At 47.2% G+C, this 18,382-nt stretch overlaps 1 protein-coding gene across 4 annotated transcripts in view; it reads left to right on the forward strand.

Annotated features, from left to right (window-relative positions):
• The first annotated feature begins 271 nt into the window (after positions 1 to 271).
• Positions 272 to 18,382, forward strand: part of DIP2B (disco interacting protein 2 homolog B) — a 61,740-nt gene continuing 43,629 nt past the window's right edge. For 2 of the 4 annotated variants that reach the window (XM_042887658.1, XM_042887660.1), the window contains exon 1: positions 277 to 428. In XM_042887658.1, the coding sequence (XP_042743592.1) occupies positions 341 to 428 (88 nt within the window). In that variant the 5' untranslated portion in view covers positions 277 to 340. Of the gene's footprint in view, positions 429 to 18,382 lie in introns of all 4 variants that reach the window. The other 2 variants (XM_042887661.1, XM_042887659.1) reach the window with 2 other exon arrangements.

Consider the following 18,382-nt stretch of genomic DNA (forward strand, 5'->3'; position numbering starts at 1 on the left):
CGTGAGGGGATGGGAAAGAGCGGGAAGGCGCAGCCGCGCCTGAGGGACGCGCGAAGCTCCGCTGTGTGAGGGATGGCGCCTGGCCACCAGAAGGCGCTGCGTGTGCGGGGGGAGGCGAAGGGGCTGCAAAGCGGTGACGCGGGGTTCGCGCGCCGCCCCGCGGTGTGACGCGGCGCTGGGGCGGTGCTGTAGCCAGCATGGCGGAGGTGGCGGCCGCTCCCGCTGCGCCCGCGACCCGCAGCCCCCGGCGCTGAGCCGGAGCCGCGCCGAGCTCGGCGGCCGGGCCCGCCTTTATTCCCCTTCCCTTTTTCCCTACCCCTTACCTTCTCCTACTCCCGCCATGGCCGAGCCGGCGGCCGCGGGTATCTCCTCGTTGCCTCGCGAGGTCCGCGAGCAGCTGGCCGAGCTGGAGCTGGAGCTCTCGGAAGGTGAGCAGCGCCGGGAGCCGCACCGCCCCGCACCGCCCTCGGGGCGCCGCGACCCGATCTCGGGGCCGGGGGGCTCCTTGTGGGAGGGAGCCGGAGGAGGGCCGGGCCCTGAAGGGGTCCTTTACGTGTAGGGTGGGAAGACAAGGGAGAAGTGTGTGAGGAGGAGGGCTGGGGGTAGCTCTGTGTGTGGAGAAAAATAGCTGGGGGTCCTAGGGGAGATGGGGGTCATCTTTGTGCGGGGAAAAAAAGGGGAGCGGGGAGAAGGGGAGCCTTGTAAGGAAACGGGGGGCTGTGCGGGCCGCTCTCCTTCCTTGGCCTCAATTCGGCGCCGTGCGGGCCGTGGATGTGGGGTGGGAGGGACTGACAGCAGTGCGGGGGCTCGAAGGGCCCTGGGGTAAAAAGCAGCGTGCAGCCGGATGCGCTTTCAGCCTCTTGAGTTCTTTTCCGTAGCTGTTATCAGGGCGACGCGCGCACTTTTTGCTGAGAACAAAACCTACCGAGTTTGTTTCCCGTTCTGCACGGCCGTCTTTGTTTCCTGGAGCTCACGGTGCTGCAGAGCTCTGGGTGTGCATTGCCAGGAGCCCATCGGCGCTCAGCTCGGTGCCACAGCAATGCCTTATCGGGAGAGACCTCACGGGTGCATTAATCCCCCCCATCGTTAACAAATTGACGACAAATGAAACTGCGATCGTCTTTGTGCTGTCACTTTGTCCCAGAATGTACAGAACGTAAAGGAGACTGTTTACAGCTGTAAAAGATTTGAATTCCTTCTCCGAGCTTCCCGTGTTGGTATGCAGTGCTCGGTGTATTGCCGAATGGAAAGGCAGTGGTAGTGCTTTTCAACACTGGCTGTTTGTAGTTGGGCTTAGTGCTGCCTGTTGGCTTTTGTGAGTGTGTGTGTGTGATTTTTTTTATCCAACTTTTTCCAGATAATACTTTCTGTAAACATTTAACGAAGGCGATAACCCTAGCTGGTGTTTGGCTTGGGGTAGTCCACGCTAACAAAGAACTGGAGAACATCCTCTTCACTCACTAGAAATAAAATGAGAAGTAATTGTTGGGCTTTGGAAGAATTTGCTGAACGTTTTTAAACGTTTGCTTCTATTTTCTGCAAGTTGTTCCATGTGATACTGAAAGACTTGTATTTTGAGCCGTTGGCATGCAGCACTGCGAGCCGAGCTTGTTAAGGTCCTTTTGGTAGAAGGGTCAGCTGTGACATCACGCTAATCTTTACAAAGCTCCTAGCAGTTTCAACTTCCATGCTTTGGAGCGAAGTTTCCTGTGTTATGTAATTCTGTGAACACTAAATCCATTACTGCTTCATGGATTTCATACCCCGGTGTTTTAACATGCGCTCATATGACGGGTTTCTGTGTGCCAGTCTCTTTTCCTGTCAGAAGGCCTCGAGTGCAGCTGATGGTGTTTGGCCCTGAGATAACCGAGGGGACCTGTGAGGCAGCGGGGGGTCAGTGGGGTGATGCCATTTAAAGCACACCCCAGTTTGAGACTTCAGCATAAGGGCTTGAAGGTGAATGCGTGCATTGTGAACTGGGTATAACTATGGAGCTGTTTATAGTAAACAACATTGAATGGAAGGGTTTTATTAAAAATGGCAGCGGTGCTTGCTGTGATTAGCTCTCGCTCAGATAAGAGCACTTGATCCTTCCCCCCTCCTAACTGCAGCTTCATTTTCTCAGATTGTCTCTTGTGTGCTCCGTGAATGTTTCAGTTGGGGTTTCTATGCCTCTCTTTGGGAATGGGAGAGGACCTGCAGGGACCCAAATTCAGCACCCCTAACACAGGGGCTGGGAGGTGGCTGTGCCTCGATGGGTGATCGCACACAGGGAGTGCTGAGCAGCAGTGTGAAGGAGGGCTGCCCTGCAGGTGAGCTGGGAGCACAAGTGCTGTGGGCTTCGTGTGCGGCTGTGTTCCCACTCACCTTCATGGCTTGCGGAATCTGTAACGGTATGGGGGAAAGAGAGTATTCAAATCTTATCTGATGCTGTGCTTGTGGAAGGTGCTGCAAATAGAATGCGGAGTGGAACAGAAGGGTTGGGTTAGTGTATGCTTAAAGTAGAAATCATCGTTTGCAGAGATCTGCTGTGAGACTTTCTTGGAAGTAACAGCAGTGCCATTCCTAAGGAGCTTGAAGTGTTCCAGCAGCATAGTGGGACGTGTTGCAGGAGGCAGTAATTCTTTTTCCGTTAACCAAAATTGTTTTAGTTGTTTTATTTCTTTCAGTCTTTTGTTGCATGTCCTTATTTGGCCTCAGTGATTGATTTGCATTTAATTTGTTTATTTCTAAATGAGTTGAGGTAGGAGATCAGTGTCTCCTATAATGTGTTATATCCAAACCTCGAACAGCACATTTTACAGAGAGATTCTTTACAGAAGGGATCAGTGTCATTGCCTCTAATGAGAATGATTAACTGCATGTAAGCAATGAATTAAGTCATGGAGCTACATGGAACCTGGAACCTACTGATTACTCATGCTTTCCTTCTTTTCTTACTTCAGTTTCTTTTTCTTTCTCGTGCTTTTTTTTCATCTGTCAGTAACACCCACATTATGCATCGGTAATGATGGGAAGGGCTGGCTGTGTGCTTGCATCTGCTGCTGCTTGATGAGGAGAAGCAGGGATACGAACTTTAAAGTGCCCAAACTGTTGATAAGGCTCAAAGAAATGAACGGTTTCACATTTCTCTGAGTGCAGGAGCTCAGTTTTACACCTTTGGGGCTGAGCCACAGCTGTGTGTGATGGTGGCTGTGGGTGCTGCCTAACAGCTTTGCTCTCAGAGCTCGGTGAGCGCCTGAGATCCTCCATGTCCAGTCTGAGATGTCGGCCCAGCAGCAGCACTCAGCATGGAGATGTCCGGGCACTCTGGTGCTTTGGGGACAGCTCTTAAGCATCTCTTCTCATATTAACCTCATTGCAGCCGTGTTAACAGCGCTAAAAACTCTGGTATTGCTGGATTCATAGGTTCTAATTAAGCACATTCTGTACATTTGTGTTACGCACTGCACGGTCTGAGGTGGCTGCGCATCCACAATCTGTGCCCTTGCTGCAGTGTGGGTGGTGGCGGCACTGGAGCTGCTGCGCTGGAAGTAGGACAGCTTAGTGCTCTCCTGGAGGGCTGGTTTGGCTGCTGGCTTTTGTTTGACTGCAGCTTCTGTCTGTTTTTAAGAAGTAAAGGGATGTGAGCGGAGTGAACTTCAGCTCGTGACATCTGTGAAAGTATGAGGTAAGGGGAGGGGGAAAACCCCGCCTAGTAATAAGGAGGAATTCCTGTGATTGCAGTTCAGGCTCTGAGCACGATTTGCCCTTTCTGGGTTATGTGACAGCGTTATCATATCACCGCTCTTGCTTCATGTACAGAAGGAGGTGGTTTCTGTTGACTTTTCTGGTTAAACATCCATTTGGCTGTCTGGTTTGTGACTCGTGTGGGTGTTTCTGTGAATGGCTCCGCGCACCTGTGTTTGTTCCTTCTGTGCTGATTGTCTCTTAGCGGGGAAGTGAGGCAGAAGGAAGCGTGTGTAAGGACTTCCAGAAGCAGAAGGGATGGTGGCTGGTGTGGAAAACGTGGTATCAGCAGAACAGCTGAAACCCGGGGCTGAAAGCCAGCCAAATAGGATAGAACCTTACTGGAAGAAAACATGTTGACTCAAACAATTGGGTCGAGTCTTTGTTTTGTTTGGCTTGAGAGATTCCTGAGGAATCCTGGTGTTTTTGTCTTCCCTCAAAAGCTGTGCTTTTCACTTTTCATTCTTAGATTGCCAGGCACCCATCAAAGTAGGTGAGGATCTTTTTAATAGATGGAGTAGAAGAATTATGGAATCTAAGTAGATTAGGGAAGAACCAAAGAAAGTAATTGGCGGAGGAAGGTCTGCTTACATGGAGTTTGCTGAGTGGGCAGAGAGGTTTCACTTCAGTTTTCTCCCTATTGTTTAGAAGGGAGCTGTGACTATAGCAGAGAAAAGGCTGAAGGGAGCTTATGAGCGCAAGCAAGTCAGATCTGATTGTCTTGTAGCTAACAAGACTCACAGGTGGTTTTTGTGCTTTTATGCAGCATTGCAGCCACAAGTCCTGCATTAGGCAAAACTGGTAATGGGAAAGCTTTTATGTTGCTTCTTTAATTTACCTGCAGGACTGACAGCAGATGGGTACCAAATCTGCTGAGAAATCTGTGTATGGCTTTGGCACAGCCTCTCCGTATGCAGCCAACAAAGGTACAGTTCCGAGGCAGTGCTTTGAAATGCAGAAAAATCCTTTTGGAGCACATCGTGAAGAGCTGTTCACACAAATTCAGAGGTGCTCATCCCTGCCTCATGTGGCTCTGCCAAGATCCCGATAAGAGCCTTCATTTCTAACGATATTGTATTAAACTTTACGGCAGGGAAAGAAGTGTGAGCGTGATAGCCAGAAGGAAATACAGCTCAAGTCATCGTCAGCAGAGGAGCAGGGTGGCAGAATTGTCCCCAGTCCATGAAACAGAAGGTCCATGAGGACATCACATTTATACCATGCAGATGGTCAAAGCACAGTGCTGCGTGATGAATGGTTTGGAGAAAGTTAAATGCTATGGTTGTGACCGGGAACAGGTTATAATGTGCAAGAGAAGTATTTGGAGCATCCAGGTTAGTATAACAAAGAGCAACTAGGAGAGTTTAAGAATGTGCATCTGGTTGCGTTGTCGCTCCTATTCTTAGGAAATGAGGTGTGGGTTTGGGGCTATTTTTAAAAGCTGCAGCTCTGACCCTTTGCCTTGGGGAGAGGAGGAAATTAGAGGCTTTAAAGGCACTCCTCCACCTCCTCCCTTGCTTCTCTGAAGCCTTGCTGGAGTTACAACCAGTTTTCCTCAGCTGGGCGGAGGGGACATCTGGTAGCAATGATTCCTGTGTTGCCTTTATGCTGCTTGCTCTTAGTAATGGTGCTATTTGCAGTTTCAGTTGGATGCTTAGGCTGGAAGTGTTGATCGGAGCTGTTAGCCTGACAGAGCTGCAGTAAAGCACTCTCTGGTGTTTTCTTGTGGTGTCGTAGAGCTTCAGCTTCCTATTTTAAATTCTGTAGCATGAAACATTAAGGGCTAGATGTGATGGATGGCAGCAGAGCTGTGTGCAGCCGGGTTGCAGGTCTGGCAGGCGTGCATCTGCTTGGAAAGCACTTGGAGCTCCATGGAGAGGTGGGCGTGCAAAGGACCCCGTGTGTTTGTAGTTCATTGGTGCTGTGTCAGAAGGGGTGATGGGTTCCTTCCGGATTCCCTCTCTCTAATTAGTTTTTGTCATGAAGCTTTCTATTCATTGGATTTATCATGTTTATTCAGTGGCAAGTTTCTGAAGCCAAAGAGTGAACTAATGGTGAGACATCCCAGAGGTGCAAGCAGAAGCGGAATACTTTCCTGTTTTGATTTGCCTCAAATATAATGTCCAGATAATTTCTTCACATGGTTTTCTTGAAGCTGCTTGAAAGTTGAAGTTACACGAGGCATTTCCTGATCTCAGTGCTCTGCTCAGCTCCTTTTGGGACACTGTTGAGTGGTGGAACTGAAGCGTTCTTCTGTTAACGTTGGTTCAATCCAACATTCTTCTTAGACCTTATGAAGTCGGGGAGAGTCATCAGGGTGCCTCATTCTATTAATTAGAATGGAAGATTGTTAAATTTGCACCATGTGTGAGGGAAATGGTGATTTATGGCTAACGGCTGCTGTGCGGGCGGCCGCCTTCCATCTGCTACACAAATTTTCCCATTACATTTTGATGACGAGTCTTGGGCAAAGCCTCACACCTGTATTCCTCACTCTGAGTAACGCTCTCCACTGCTGCTTTTTCCTCTTGCCTGCATTATTTTCTTGAGCAAAACACCCGTTTCTATCAGCATGCACTTTTTTCCTTCAAACTTCAAAGCTGAATGTGTCTGCAGCACACCTCAGTGTGCACACACAGGTTATGTTTGTACCAAAGACAGTCGATGGAAGAGTGCCTTGTGCTTTAGGCTCTAGTGAATGAACACCTTGTTTTATTTAGCGTAACTTCTGAGAGCAAAGAAAAGGCTTGCTTAAAGTTTTAGAACTCTTCTGCCAACATCAACTTTTTCTAATTCTTCTGAGCTTGAGAAGTGCTGATACGAACTGTGTGAATTCCTTGGGGGTGGGAGCCCACGGTGCCTGCAGGGCATGTGCTGCGTTTGGGAGCCTGGGATGTGAGTTACTGCTGCAGTGATCAGCAGCTGGGCCGCTCAGAATTGTTCCCCAGCAGTCAGACAACCTGCGTCCAGCAGCTCCGTGTCCCTGGGGAGCAGCAGCAACCAAGAGAGTTGCATCCCAGCCTGATAAAATTAGGTCTTCTGTAATCTCTCTCAGGGCAGCCGGATGGCTGGCTGCCTTCAAAAACATATGTTTGAATGCAGGAGTAATGCATTCCATTTCGGATGGCTGTAGCCGTGGGAGCTGGGTGACTTAGTGGATAAAGTGCTCCCATTTTGCCTCTGGGATCAGGACTGATGTCAGACATCAGGTCTAAAGTGCAGCACTGGAAAAGGATTGTTTGGGATGCTTTTCCTCTCCTTTGCCACTGTACCTTAGTCATAAAGGATGTGGAGAACAAAATCTTCCTGCTGTTGGAAATGAAGCACGTATTGCAAAGAGGACTTAGCTACAATCTAGAAATACACACACTCATTCTGCATTAAGAGTATGTACTTTGGAATAGCAGTGCTTTTGTTCCTCTCATGTAAGTCTATAACACATTTCTCTCTGAGCAGCAAAGGGGAAAGAAGTGTTGGCTGTGCCTCGTCCCTGTGCCTCCTGGCAGCTCCTACACTGAGGGAAGGCAGCACTGCCATTGCAGCCATGCAGCTCTAATGCAGGCGCTGCTGGGAATTGATGGATCCCATCATACTCCACTGTCTGTTGCTGAATTTCATTAAAGGAAATGTTTTTCTGCTATGAATTTTCCCTGTGCTCAGTAGCTGCAGTGCCAGGAGGATGGCTGGTGCTGTACAGATGGCAGCAAGCTGTGGCTCCAGGTTCCTGGGGAAGGTAGGGTTGGGTGAGGCTGTGTTAAGGAAACTTTTGTGTTGCTGCTGTCTCACCTGTGCTACCTTCAGTGCATCAGCTTTTCATTTAGAGTGCTGACTGATGTTTGAAATGAAGAAACTTTTCAAATGTGAAGCACCTTTTCTGGAAATTCTGTAACCTCCTGGCTGAGAACAGTAATGAATGCACGTATGTCACTGTGGGGTTCCTGATAACAGTGCTTTCATTGCCCCCCCTTCGTCACGTCTTCATCGTCACCTTTCCCTGTAATTACCCACTGGGAGCTGTACGTGCTTCTGGAAGCAGCGATCACACAGATATGCTGACCAGCCAAAAAGAAATCCTGGGGGAGGGGAAGAGGCTTTGAAGTTTTCTGGTCACTTTGTAGAAAGAGCGATGAGCAAAGCGGAATGGTTGTAGAGGTCACTCTTTGCTTTTCTGAGAAGGTGAGATGTGTCCCTTAGAGCTCCGTGCTGAGCAGCTGAGCTCCTGCCACACCATGCACCATCAGTGGGCAGGAGCAGGGAGCAGCAGCGCTCCTCCCAGGAGCTGGCAGTGACACGGCACATTCCAGGCACTGCTTATTCACCCTGTGCTGGAGAGAGCAGCATCAGGTGATCGGAGATAAGAGTGCCTCGATCCTCCCTGCTTCTGGTGGAGGAATAAACAGAGCTTCCATCTTCCGTTTGTGCCTTTGGATGGAGAGGGGTGCTGTGGGGAGAATTGCTTCAGCAGGTTCCTTCCTGTGTGTGCTGTGCAGTGCCCTCACCCCACAGCCACATCTCCCTCTGGCAGCAGGATTGGATCCCACCTCATCGTGTTCCCTTCTCTGCCACCAACAGCCCAAAGTCTCAGCTGTGTGCTTTGTGGAGCTGTGAGCTGCAGGGGATAATTGATTAAGCTTTTAAGAATGTGTGTTTCCTTTTCTAAAAAGAGGAAGTTGAGCCATTTACTTCATTCATGTGTGCAGCGAAATGTTGGTTGTAAACCAAATTTGTGAATTATTTTCGTTTAACTGGCAATCCTGAAGAAAACACTGGACAGCACAAAGTGAAGGTGTGGTGTTAGCAAAAAGTGGATCTCAGAGCGCTCGTGTCAATGGTTTGGGTTTTTTTTTCAGACTGAGACCTGTGTTTATTCTTAGGACAGAAACTTTAAGTGATCCCTTGTGGATTAAAAAAAAAAAAAAAAAAAAGCAAACAATTCTTATTGTAATTAGAATAAAAACCTCCACGCTTACACAATGTGGGATTGGAAATCGCTCCGGTGAAAAGGGGGAAGTGTTGTTTTCAGTTTGCAGGCAGGAAGCCGGGATGCACAGAGCAGAGCTCAGCAGCAGAGCAGAGCTCAGCCCCAGCTTTGTGCAGCCGGCTGCCTGATGGCTGGCCAGGGAAGAGCTGGAAAGATGCAGCCTGGTAAGCGCTGTGTGTCTGCACAGAGTGTCCCTCTGCACTCAGGTAATGTCAAATTCATTGCTGGCCATGGTGGTGGTTTGGGCTGAGCTGACTGGTACAGTCTGTATCTGTGGAATTGCCCCTCTCTGCTTTAAGTTCTTGAGTCCCTCTTGAAAGTTTCCCGAATGAAAAAAAGTATGTATTTATATCCTGTTTTTGTAGGAGAAAAGTCAATTATTGAGTCCAAAAGCAGGAGAATCGCGGGTGAAGAAAAAGCAAATGAGTCAGATATAAATAATCCTATTATGTCTTGGCTGCTGCCACACCTAGAAACCTTGAACAAACACTGCTGTTCTGCCTGGCCATTCCTGTGTTTGATACACTTTACTTGTTAAGTCCTGTTTAAAATTGCAGCATCTAAAAATGGCGTAAGGCTGCTCACCAGGAGTGTGAAATACTTAAGAAAGTTGCTTTGGTCACTTTGAGCACAGAGATGGCTGAGCACAGCAAGTTCGCTGTCGTCGTTCCCCCAAATCGGGAAGATCCAGAATCTCAGAAGTGCTCTGCTGCTGTCGAGGGCTCTCAGTGCAGTTCTTTTGTTGCTGTAGGCCTTTGGAAAGAAAAAAAAGCCAGCAGCAAACAGGAAGATGTAATTCCCCTTTGGCTTTTGTGTATCCAAAGGTTATTCCCTGTGTGGAGTCTCAGTAAAGCGCTTTTGGTGCATCTCGTGGGAGCATGGGAGGTGTAAAGAGATATTTGGATCTAGCAGAGTCATATTTGATGTATTGTGGTTACTGTCATGTGTCTTCCAAAGTGATTACTGACTTAATAGCTCATATCCTTCGAGCTTCCGTAGTGGATAAGTTGATTTTAAAGAAATCTGAATGAAAATTAAGAAAGCTGAACCCTTTCTCCTCAGCTCACATTCTCATCCTGCTATTGCAGCTCCTTCCAGGGCCCAAAGCCCTGTCTGCCAAGGGTGGCTGTCACCACTTCCGGGGCTTTTTAGGGGAGGTTAGGGTTGGGTTGTTGGTTTTTGTCCAGACATGTACTGCTCACATTGTTCTTTTGTACTGACTGCTGTCCTCTGGGTTTATAAGGGGCTGTGAAACATCCTCCAGCCCAAAGGAGTTGTCACATATTTGTCACATACGTGCTTACCTGCAGTAATCTTTTTCAGTTTATCAGTGCTGCAGTGTGATAGCTCATGATATTCAGCCCAGGTATTTCCCTGGAGTGAAAAGGTAATTTCTTGTTTTAAAGTTGAGGAAGAAAGCCACATGGAAACAAAGGTTCATGTCCTGACAGCTCTTCAGGGCTTTGGTCACAGGGGCTCCCTCTTCTCCAGTGACAGAGGCAGTGATTTTCTTTCCATGTTCTATGGACTGAAATGGATGCAGCAAAGGCTTGGGGGAGGGAAGCAGCAAGTAAAGCAGAGGCTGGTGGTCAGAATGTGCTGAAGGAGCAGAAATCATGGAATCATAGAATGGCATGGGTTGGGAGAGACCTCAGAGATCATCCAGCTCCAACCACCAGTCAGCTTCCAACTAGGAATCTGTGGAACTGCTTCTAACAATCCCTTCCAAATAATGGAAGCATTCCAGTGCCACACAAGATGCCGTAGCTTGGCCTGTTCTCTTAGGAGAATTATTGTATTTCTATTCTTTTCCTTAACACCCCAGAACAGCTTCCTGTGAACTGTAAAATGGTGTGAAAGGGACGCAGACATCGCGCAGCACTGCAGGCTGTGCTCCGCTTCCAGCCGGGACAGAAATATTTGGGCAGGAGGATAAAAGCGAAGGCTTGGCATGGGGAACTGGGGAAGGAGTAAGTAGTCTGCTGTTAGAAGTGAGTTTGGCTGCAGGTTATGGCAGCAGCTCGGGGTGTGCTTGCTGCTTTGTGCCGCTCTTACCATGCAGTGATGGCCTCGGTCGTGTGGGTCCAGCCATGGGAGCTGACAGCCTCAAAAAATGAGTAGTATTCCTTTTGAATATTTGACATAGGAGAGAACAGCCTGCAGAGCAGTCCAAGAGAGAAGAACAAAAGGAACTAGTGAAGCAGAGAGATTTGGGCAACGTAAGACTGCTTTTTCTGCAGTTCTGCTTTCGAGAACAGCTATTTTAGAGTAGCTTCCATTTTCTGTGGGTGAAGTGTGACGAAAAGTCTCCAGAAGTTATTGTTGCATTGGGGCAAGCCTGCAGTTGTTGGGTTGTTTCCATGTTTTGAAGGGATTGTTTGAAGCTGTTTCATGGAATCCCAGCTGAAAGGTAGATTTCTGCTCCTTCAGCACATTCTGCCCCAAGCAATTGCAGACAGCATCTCTCTCCTTGACTCACTAAACCAGTTGATGCTTGAGCTTTGAACATACCGTCTGCTGTTTAAGTGTTACATGCTGTTAGATACGCAAACGAAAGGGACTGTGCTGGTTGTTCCAGGGAGTTAGCTCATGGAGGGGAAAAGCTGACTTGGGTTTCCTGTGATATCCTTTACCTCTGATTGTCTGAATTCAGAGCCGTCCTGCGTTTTATCTGTGGATGGAGGCATATGCAAAAAGGAAGAAGGCAGCTAGGCCAGGGCAGCTTGCCCATTGCTTAAAGCCTTTGTTAGAGACCAAAGGAAACCTGCTCCCATTTAGGCACTAGTACAGCCCCAGGGGCTTTCTTGGCCTCATATGTAAAGAAGATGAAGGCAGCCGCATGGAAATGATTGCACACTTTTGCATGCCAGTCTACATTAGCTTTTTGGACCCTCGTTGTTGTTTGAATGCTAGGATCTCGTCCTTAATTCTCAGAGTTTTCATCCAGTGGGTCTGTCAGTGCAGCACTTAACCTTTCTGATGAAACTGAGCCATGAGGGAAGGATCTTCTGAGCAAAAGCATTGGCAGAACTGGTCTGCTATTGAACTGCCCTGAGCCTGGCTGTGATTGTGTCCTGGTCACAGGGATGGGGATGCCTGCAGCAGGCAGGGCTGCTGTGTGCCTCTGATGGCTGCTTTCTCCTGGTGATACATTCCTACTTCTTGATTTGCTATGTCCTTAAAAAAAAAAAGAAGGGGGAAAGAGGAAGATAAAAACTCCGCTCTGAAAATAAACTTCAATTTTAAGCAGTGAAACTAAGCAAATTAGAAATGGGCACACTTTGAAATCTGCATTGCTCCGCTGTTTCCCTTTTCTCTGCGTGGAAGGAAGGTTTTAGTGTCATGTGTAGCTGTTCCAGCAGTCACATCGCATCACTGCTCCGCTGCACTGCAGGAGCTGAGATTGGCTCCTGCAAGCTGCGTTTCTAGGCTGACTCTTCTCCCTTTTCAAGCTTTCAGCATGAAGTATTCAGTGGTATCTGCTCACAGAACAGTCAGTATGGGCGGCGTGCCGCAGGGAGCTGCAGTGAAGGTATCATGTTGTGAGCACAGCCTCTGTCTGTGGTCACTGAGTGTGACCTCCAGCTCCAGGAGTTGTGTTGCATCGTCCTGTGCAGAATTAGGGCAACAGGGAATTTCTGGGCAGAGTGTCTGAAGTACTGCTGTCTGCAGGGGCTTTTTTTGGGTACTGCAGATTGGCTGAGACAGCCAGCATGGTGTTTGGTGGGAGCATCTAAGGCAAGGAACTGATTTTGTTTGTGTTTTATCTGCTGTACTGGTTTGTGCTTCTAGAATGCCAAATACTTAAGAAAAAAATATCCTCTTGCATAAGGCATAATGAAGGGAAGTGATTGCTTTATTTCCCAAATATCATTATTTTTCTTTTACAGATTTTACTTATATAAACTTATGGAGCCAGCAGGCCGGTCTTACTGAACAAATTGGAGGGCAGCAATCCAAAACTGTTCCAAATGCCTGTTGTCTACGTTCCTCCTTTTTCAGAGGTTTTGCTTCATTGCAGACTTTCTCCTTGGACCTCAGTTTCTTTCCAGGCAGATTGTCTTGCCTTAAATTCCTGCTGTCAGCACGGCCTCAGCCCTTCCCGCTCCCACCTCCAAACTGTGGAATAGTCAGTGGTGCTTCAGACTGCTATTAAAACAGCCATTATGTTTGCAGTTGAAAGCAAGGCCTGCTGCAAATGTAGTGTTTTATCAAAAAGGTACAAGTGTCTTCCTGTTAACATTATTACATTGACAGACCGGTTTGATAAACATTTTAGTGCTCTTTGAAATGGCTGATACCTGGTGATTACGGCTCCATTAGGTGTAGTAAGAGATGGTTAATGCAAGTACTTTTTATGTTGTCATCAATTGCAGAAAAACTAAAGTGCAAGTGTTAGATTCTGATCTCTTCGAGCGTAAGGCTGGGAGTGAACATGAGCAGTGGTGGAGGATCTCACCAAGCTGCTGCTCAGAATTGTGCAGAGTAGGCTGGAAAGGGATAATGAGTCACACTGGAACACGGACACTGGGGTGAATTGTATGCCGGTGCAGCAGGGCCGCAATTGGGATGGTCCTCAGATGGGCAGACTGCAGTGCTGTGTAAAACTGCCAGGCCTGAGAATGGGGAGGGCTCCCGCTGTTAGGAAGTTAGAGGGAGAGGCCTGGAAAGTCCCTGCCTTTCAGCCAGCCAGAGTAGAGGTGGAATTGGGCCACGGCCATCAGATAACCGTGCCGAGGTCGTGCTGTGGAGCTGAACCAGCAGCTTTGCCAAACATCTGCAGTTTTGCCCTGTGTACCCGCATGCAGTTCTACCTTCCATCAGGTGTTTTTAAATGGGGATCAAGAGACCTCTGTGTCCTTGCTAAGATAAGAATTGCAGAGGGTGTTAAATTAGACTTGCTTTTTTCTGGCACTAAACTTAATTTAGTCCAGTTTCTTTTGTTTGTTTGCTTTCTAGACACCTTAGGGTTGTATGTTCTTAAATATCTTTATACCCCTACCTAGAGAGTTAGCCCTGCAGGCTTTCTTCCTGTGAAAACTGGAGCTCACACTTCGAGGTTTCAGTTTTAGATAAGTAACTTGGAGGGCTTACACGTTTCACATAGTAAGAAAACCAGGCTAATACTGTTAGAATGAAAGCTAGTGGTAAACAAAGGGTTCTGTTCATTACTTAAAGTGGTGCTTCTGACTTAAGGGAGATTGGCTGTTGCTGAGGGAAACTGCACAATCACCCTGCATTAAATTTGTTGCAGAATGAAAAATTAAAATACAGTCTGTCATTAAAATGAAGTAATTGATGTCATCACTCCATTAAGTTTTTTGGGAGCTTTTGGCAAGTTGCTCCAGGTTGCTATTAACACCTGATCAGCCAGCATCCTTAAAGCAGAGGGAACAGGAGAGAGCTCCCTGTGTAGCTGAAAGACACAAAGGAACATCTCAAGGAAATGCCCAGCGGGGCAGCAGGGCTGCCAGAGGAGCTCTTCATGGAAATGTCTTTCCTGAGGTTAGTGAGACCAAGTCAAAGCAACAGTTTGAAATCAAGCTGAATCCATTTCTTTTAATGCATTTCCCTCTTGAGGTGCGTGGCTTGGAGATGACTGAATGTGATTAAGCATCAAAAGTGGAATCTGGGAGGGAAGGGTTCTAACTTTATCTTCAACATGGCAAACAGACCCATAAGGTCAACCCGGTACTGATAACCGTTCAGCTCTGCTTTTCATTAACTGACATAACAATTAGCTGCTGTTAGTCCTCAGTGCGCTGCTTGGTGCTTTGTCAGGCAGCTCTCAGTTATCAACATGTACAGCTGCAGCTTGTTTTTTTGGTGTTTTGTTTTGTTTTTTTTTTAGTTCATAATCCCATCTAGCATGTTTTAAATAAAATTTGGGAAAAAAGAAGTGCATCCCTGTTTGCAAGAAACCTTTCATCTCTAGCTCTGGGCTCTGCAGAACTGGAGTGGTGAGGAGCCTTGTGTTTTTGTGCTGCTTCATCCCTTTCAGAATATTAATATTTAATTTAAGGCTTTTTAAAGCTTTTAGCAGATTTAGGCTTTCTTCCCTGTGGTGGTTGTATGTGAGGACAACTTGAGAGAGCGCTCTGATGAACTTACAATATGGAATGTGGTTTTATTCATTTCGATTTATGACTTGAAAAGAAGTTTCAAGAAGTTTGTCCTGTTCTGTAAGCAGCTCTGCCATAAGCAGCCACAGAACAGATCCGGCACTTCTCCCTTCCCTGCAGCTCGAGCCCAGCCAAGCAGGTACTGCTCACATCCCAGCCATAACTCCTCCTTGCCATGAGGGCTGATCTGCAATGGCTCTGCAAGAGAAAACCACAGGTGAGCAACAGTCCCTGTGCAGTGTGGTGCCTTCCCAGCATTCAGATTGAGCCTGCATTGCTTTCATGAAAGCAGGCTGTGTTCGGTGACAAGGAAGCACTTGGCTTTTGCTGAGATGCACTTATTTACACATTTTTTACCCAGCATTTTAATGATACATTTTGCTTGTGGACAGACTGAACCTCATTAGCACAAATACACTATGACATTTCTACCTGTTCTTAGAAATTGAGTTTTGTCTTTCAAATTCAAGATATTTTCTTCACATGAGGAGCACAGGATGTGAGAGCAGCGCTCGTTCGGGTTGGTTTCCTTTTGGAGCAGGAGATGATTTGTCCTGGGAAACACTTGGAAGCAGTTTAGAGATTGATCTTTATTGTTATTTTTCCCCACTCTTTGCGGCTACCTGTGGTACAGAAGCTCGTGGTGGTTTTTGCATCGTGCTCATTAATTTCTTCATCAGAGCTGCAGAGGGCTTTGTGCATTAGAGCTGACAGCAGCCAGAGCCATGACTGAGCCCCACTCTGAGCACCCCGCAATCTGCTGCTGGTGGTTCAGGCTGCAAACAACGAAGGGAAAGCAGTCAGCATTCTGGTTTCTGCAGAGCACGCTTTTGTTTACCAGCTCATGTTTCTTCCCAGTTGGCTGGATCAGTGGATCTGTTGTTTAAAGTATTTGTTTATAGCTAGCACTGTCCTTTGATTCTTTAACACAGAATTTACTAACAGGAGCTTTAATTTACCTACCGAAAGCTGTGTCATTTCCAGGAGAATGTGTTTGTTTTTCTTCCCCTTTTATTACAAATAAATCTCAATGAGTGTATTTCCACTGTATCAAATGTTTGGCCTTCATGGGAAGAGGGTGCAGGAGCATCAGAGCAGTTTGGAGAGCAGTTGTGTTGAGGTGTTTGCTTATCCAGCCAAGCAGGGTTGCCTTTCTGCTGTGATGCGCTGGGTGCCAGGTGTAAAACACGCTTCCCTTTCCATTGATATTCAGCTCCTGTGTGTAGTTCAAGACCGACTCATTAATAGTACACGTGTCATATATATTGTGTTGGGGCCGGTCCCTGTTTTTTGCAGTCCCCTAAAGTGGAGGCCGTGCGGTTGGAAGCTGCCCAATTTGCTCTTTGGTCGGTGAGATGATTGCGTGCTGGTGAGTGTCGTGGTGATAGCTTTGCTCCTCCAGCAGGAAGGTCTTGGATCCTCCCCAGTGCTGCTGTGAGAAGCGTCCCTTCCCGAGAGGAGCTGAGTGCTGCCAGTCCTGAGTGACTCTGCCTTCCAAGGAGCTCTGGTGGCGTAGGTAGAGCCGGGAGGAATTCAGATGAGATGTTTTCTCAGCCTCGCTATGGGGCTGCTGGGGAGGCTTTAATTATTTGTTGTGCGAACAAAGCAGTGATTGTCCAAAGCTCTGTGTTATCCTCTGTTCCTTGTTTGATGGAGTGCCTCTATTCCCTGCTCACTGAGAACCTCACACAAGGTGGTTTGGAGTCATTTGTTTCGTGATTACTTCGTTGTCATCTCCTCCTTTATTTTTCACTAATGAGAAATCAGCAAGCTGGAAGTTTTCTCCTGTGAATTTTCCTTACGTGAATGTTTGGTTGGAAACTGCAGTCTCAGGAATGACTTTTTAATGAGGCCACAGTGACACATTTGGTGATAAACACATTGTATTTGGGAATATAAATACAGGAATTCTTTACAGTAAAATAATTTTCTATCAAAAATTTTGTCTAAAACCACGTCAGTGACTGCAGTATCTTTTCTGCGTGCTCTTTCATTCATTTTGTTTGTGTTCCTTTCCCTTTTTGGCAAGTTGCTGACTGCATACTCTTAAATAATCTTACTGATTTCTCCATACTTCCTTCCCTCTGTAAGAAAGACATTTGAGAATTCAGTTTATTGAAATTGGAAAAGGAGATGCTGCACCCTTAAAGAGGCCCCGGTAGGGAAATGTGCTGTGAGCAGGGATTGTGATTCTGGAGATAGCTTGTTGAATGGGATCTTCCTTGCTTCTAAGCCTGTTTGTTTGGGTTCAGGGTCCACTGGTGTTGCAGAAAGAGAATTTGACTTCAGTTTTGTGAAAATACACTGTGACAGCGGTGTCGTTCTGGTGCAAGGCATGAAAAACACAGCCGGTGTGCTCCTGTCATTTTGGAGCAACAGAAATACATGTTGTAATTGGTCTGAGTGTTGCAGCATCCTGCATTACAAGGCCAGCAAATTGAGCTGGGCTATTCCTTCCCTTATGATAATAACATGTTTGGTTTTTTTCTACTTGGGTATGTTGTACCAAAAATTGAATGCAGTTTTTATTTGTGTGCAGAATCAAACAGGAGCGATCAGTATGCTGGAAGCACTGCTTAATTCCCATGGAAGTATTTACATTCAGTAGCATAGCTATAAAACTTCTGGAGGTTCTCAGCTCCTGGGCTGAGCCAGAGCGTGCTGCGTGTGCTGTGTGCTGCAGGACGCTGCGCTGCCCAGGGCTGGGATCTTCCACACTGCTTAAAGGCGCTCACGTCGGGAGGATCTTTCCACATCCTGCTATCCAGCATCTGAACAAAGTGCTTCTGAGGCAGACGCTTTGACTCCTCACACGCCAAAAGAGCCCGAACAGAAGTTGCTCCTTGCATGATCTTTCTTGTAAAGAGCATTGCAGCTGACAGTATAATGGGTTTTCTTAGGCTCGCTGGTGACATGCCAACATGGTTTCCTTAGCAGTGAAATTCCTCAAGAAGCCAGGCTTGCTGATGTAAACAGAGCTGAAAGCTTAACACTGCCCACACTGAGCGCAGGGCTGAGGCCCACTGCTGTGCCATGCTGCCCAGTGCATTTTCTTCTGTTCTTTGGGTTGGGTTTCCCATGCTTGCAGCCAACTTGAACAGGGAGCACTCTTCAGCGTGGCACAGGCAGCCTCGTCCCTGCACAGAGCAGCAGTCCTGGCACGGCGTGCTGTCAGCTGGAGCACAGCTCTGCTTTCCTGGGACTCTGTTTCTGATGGGGTTATTCTGAATGACCATGTGCAAAGCAGGCTTAAGGATATTTGGCAAAGCACAGATGACTGTTGATGTCTTTGCCTGGATTCCCACTAGGCAGGCTTAAAAGAAGTGAAAAAGCAAAACTAAGAGTGATTTGTTTATTAGCTGTTCGCTGACTGTGCCTCCTATCTCTTTGTCAAATATGCTTTTGGAATTTGGTGGGAGTTTCTGAAAGTGAAATGACTGGTGTTGCACCATAATTTGAGGCTGGATAAAAATTAATAATTTTGTTGCTTTGATGTTAAGTAGTGGGATCCTACTGCTGTGACTAATAGTGTTGAATACCAACAATCTGA

The sequence above is a fragment of the Lagopus leucura genome, unplaced genomic scaffold, assembly GCF_019238085.1.
Source record: "Lagopus leucura isolate 7727_CA_CO unplaced genomic scaffold, USGS_WTPT01 Super-Scaffold_100103, whole genome shotgun sequence".
Taxonomy (NCBI): Eukaryota; Metazoa; Chordata; class Aves; order Galliformes; family Phasianidae; genus Lagopus; species Lagopus leucura.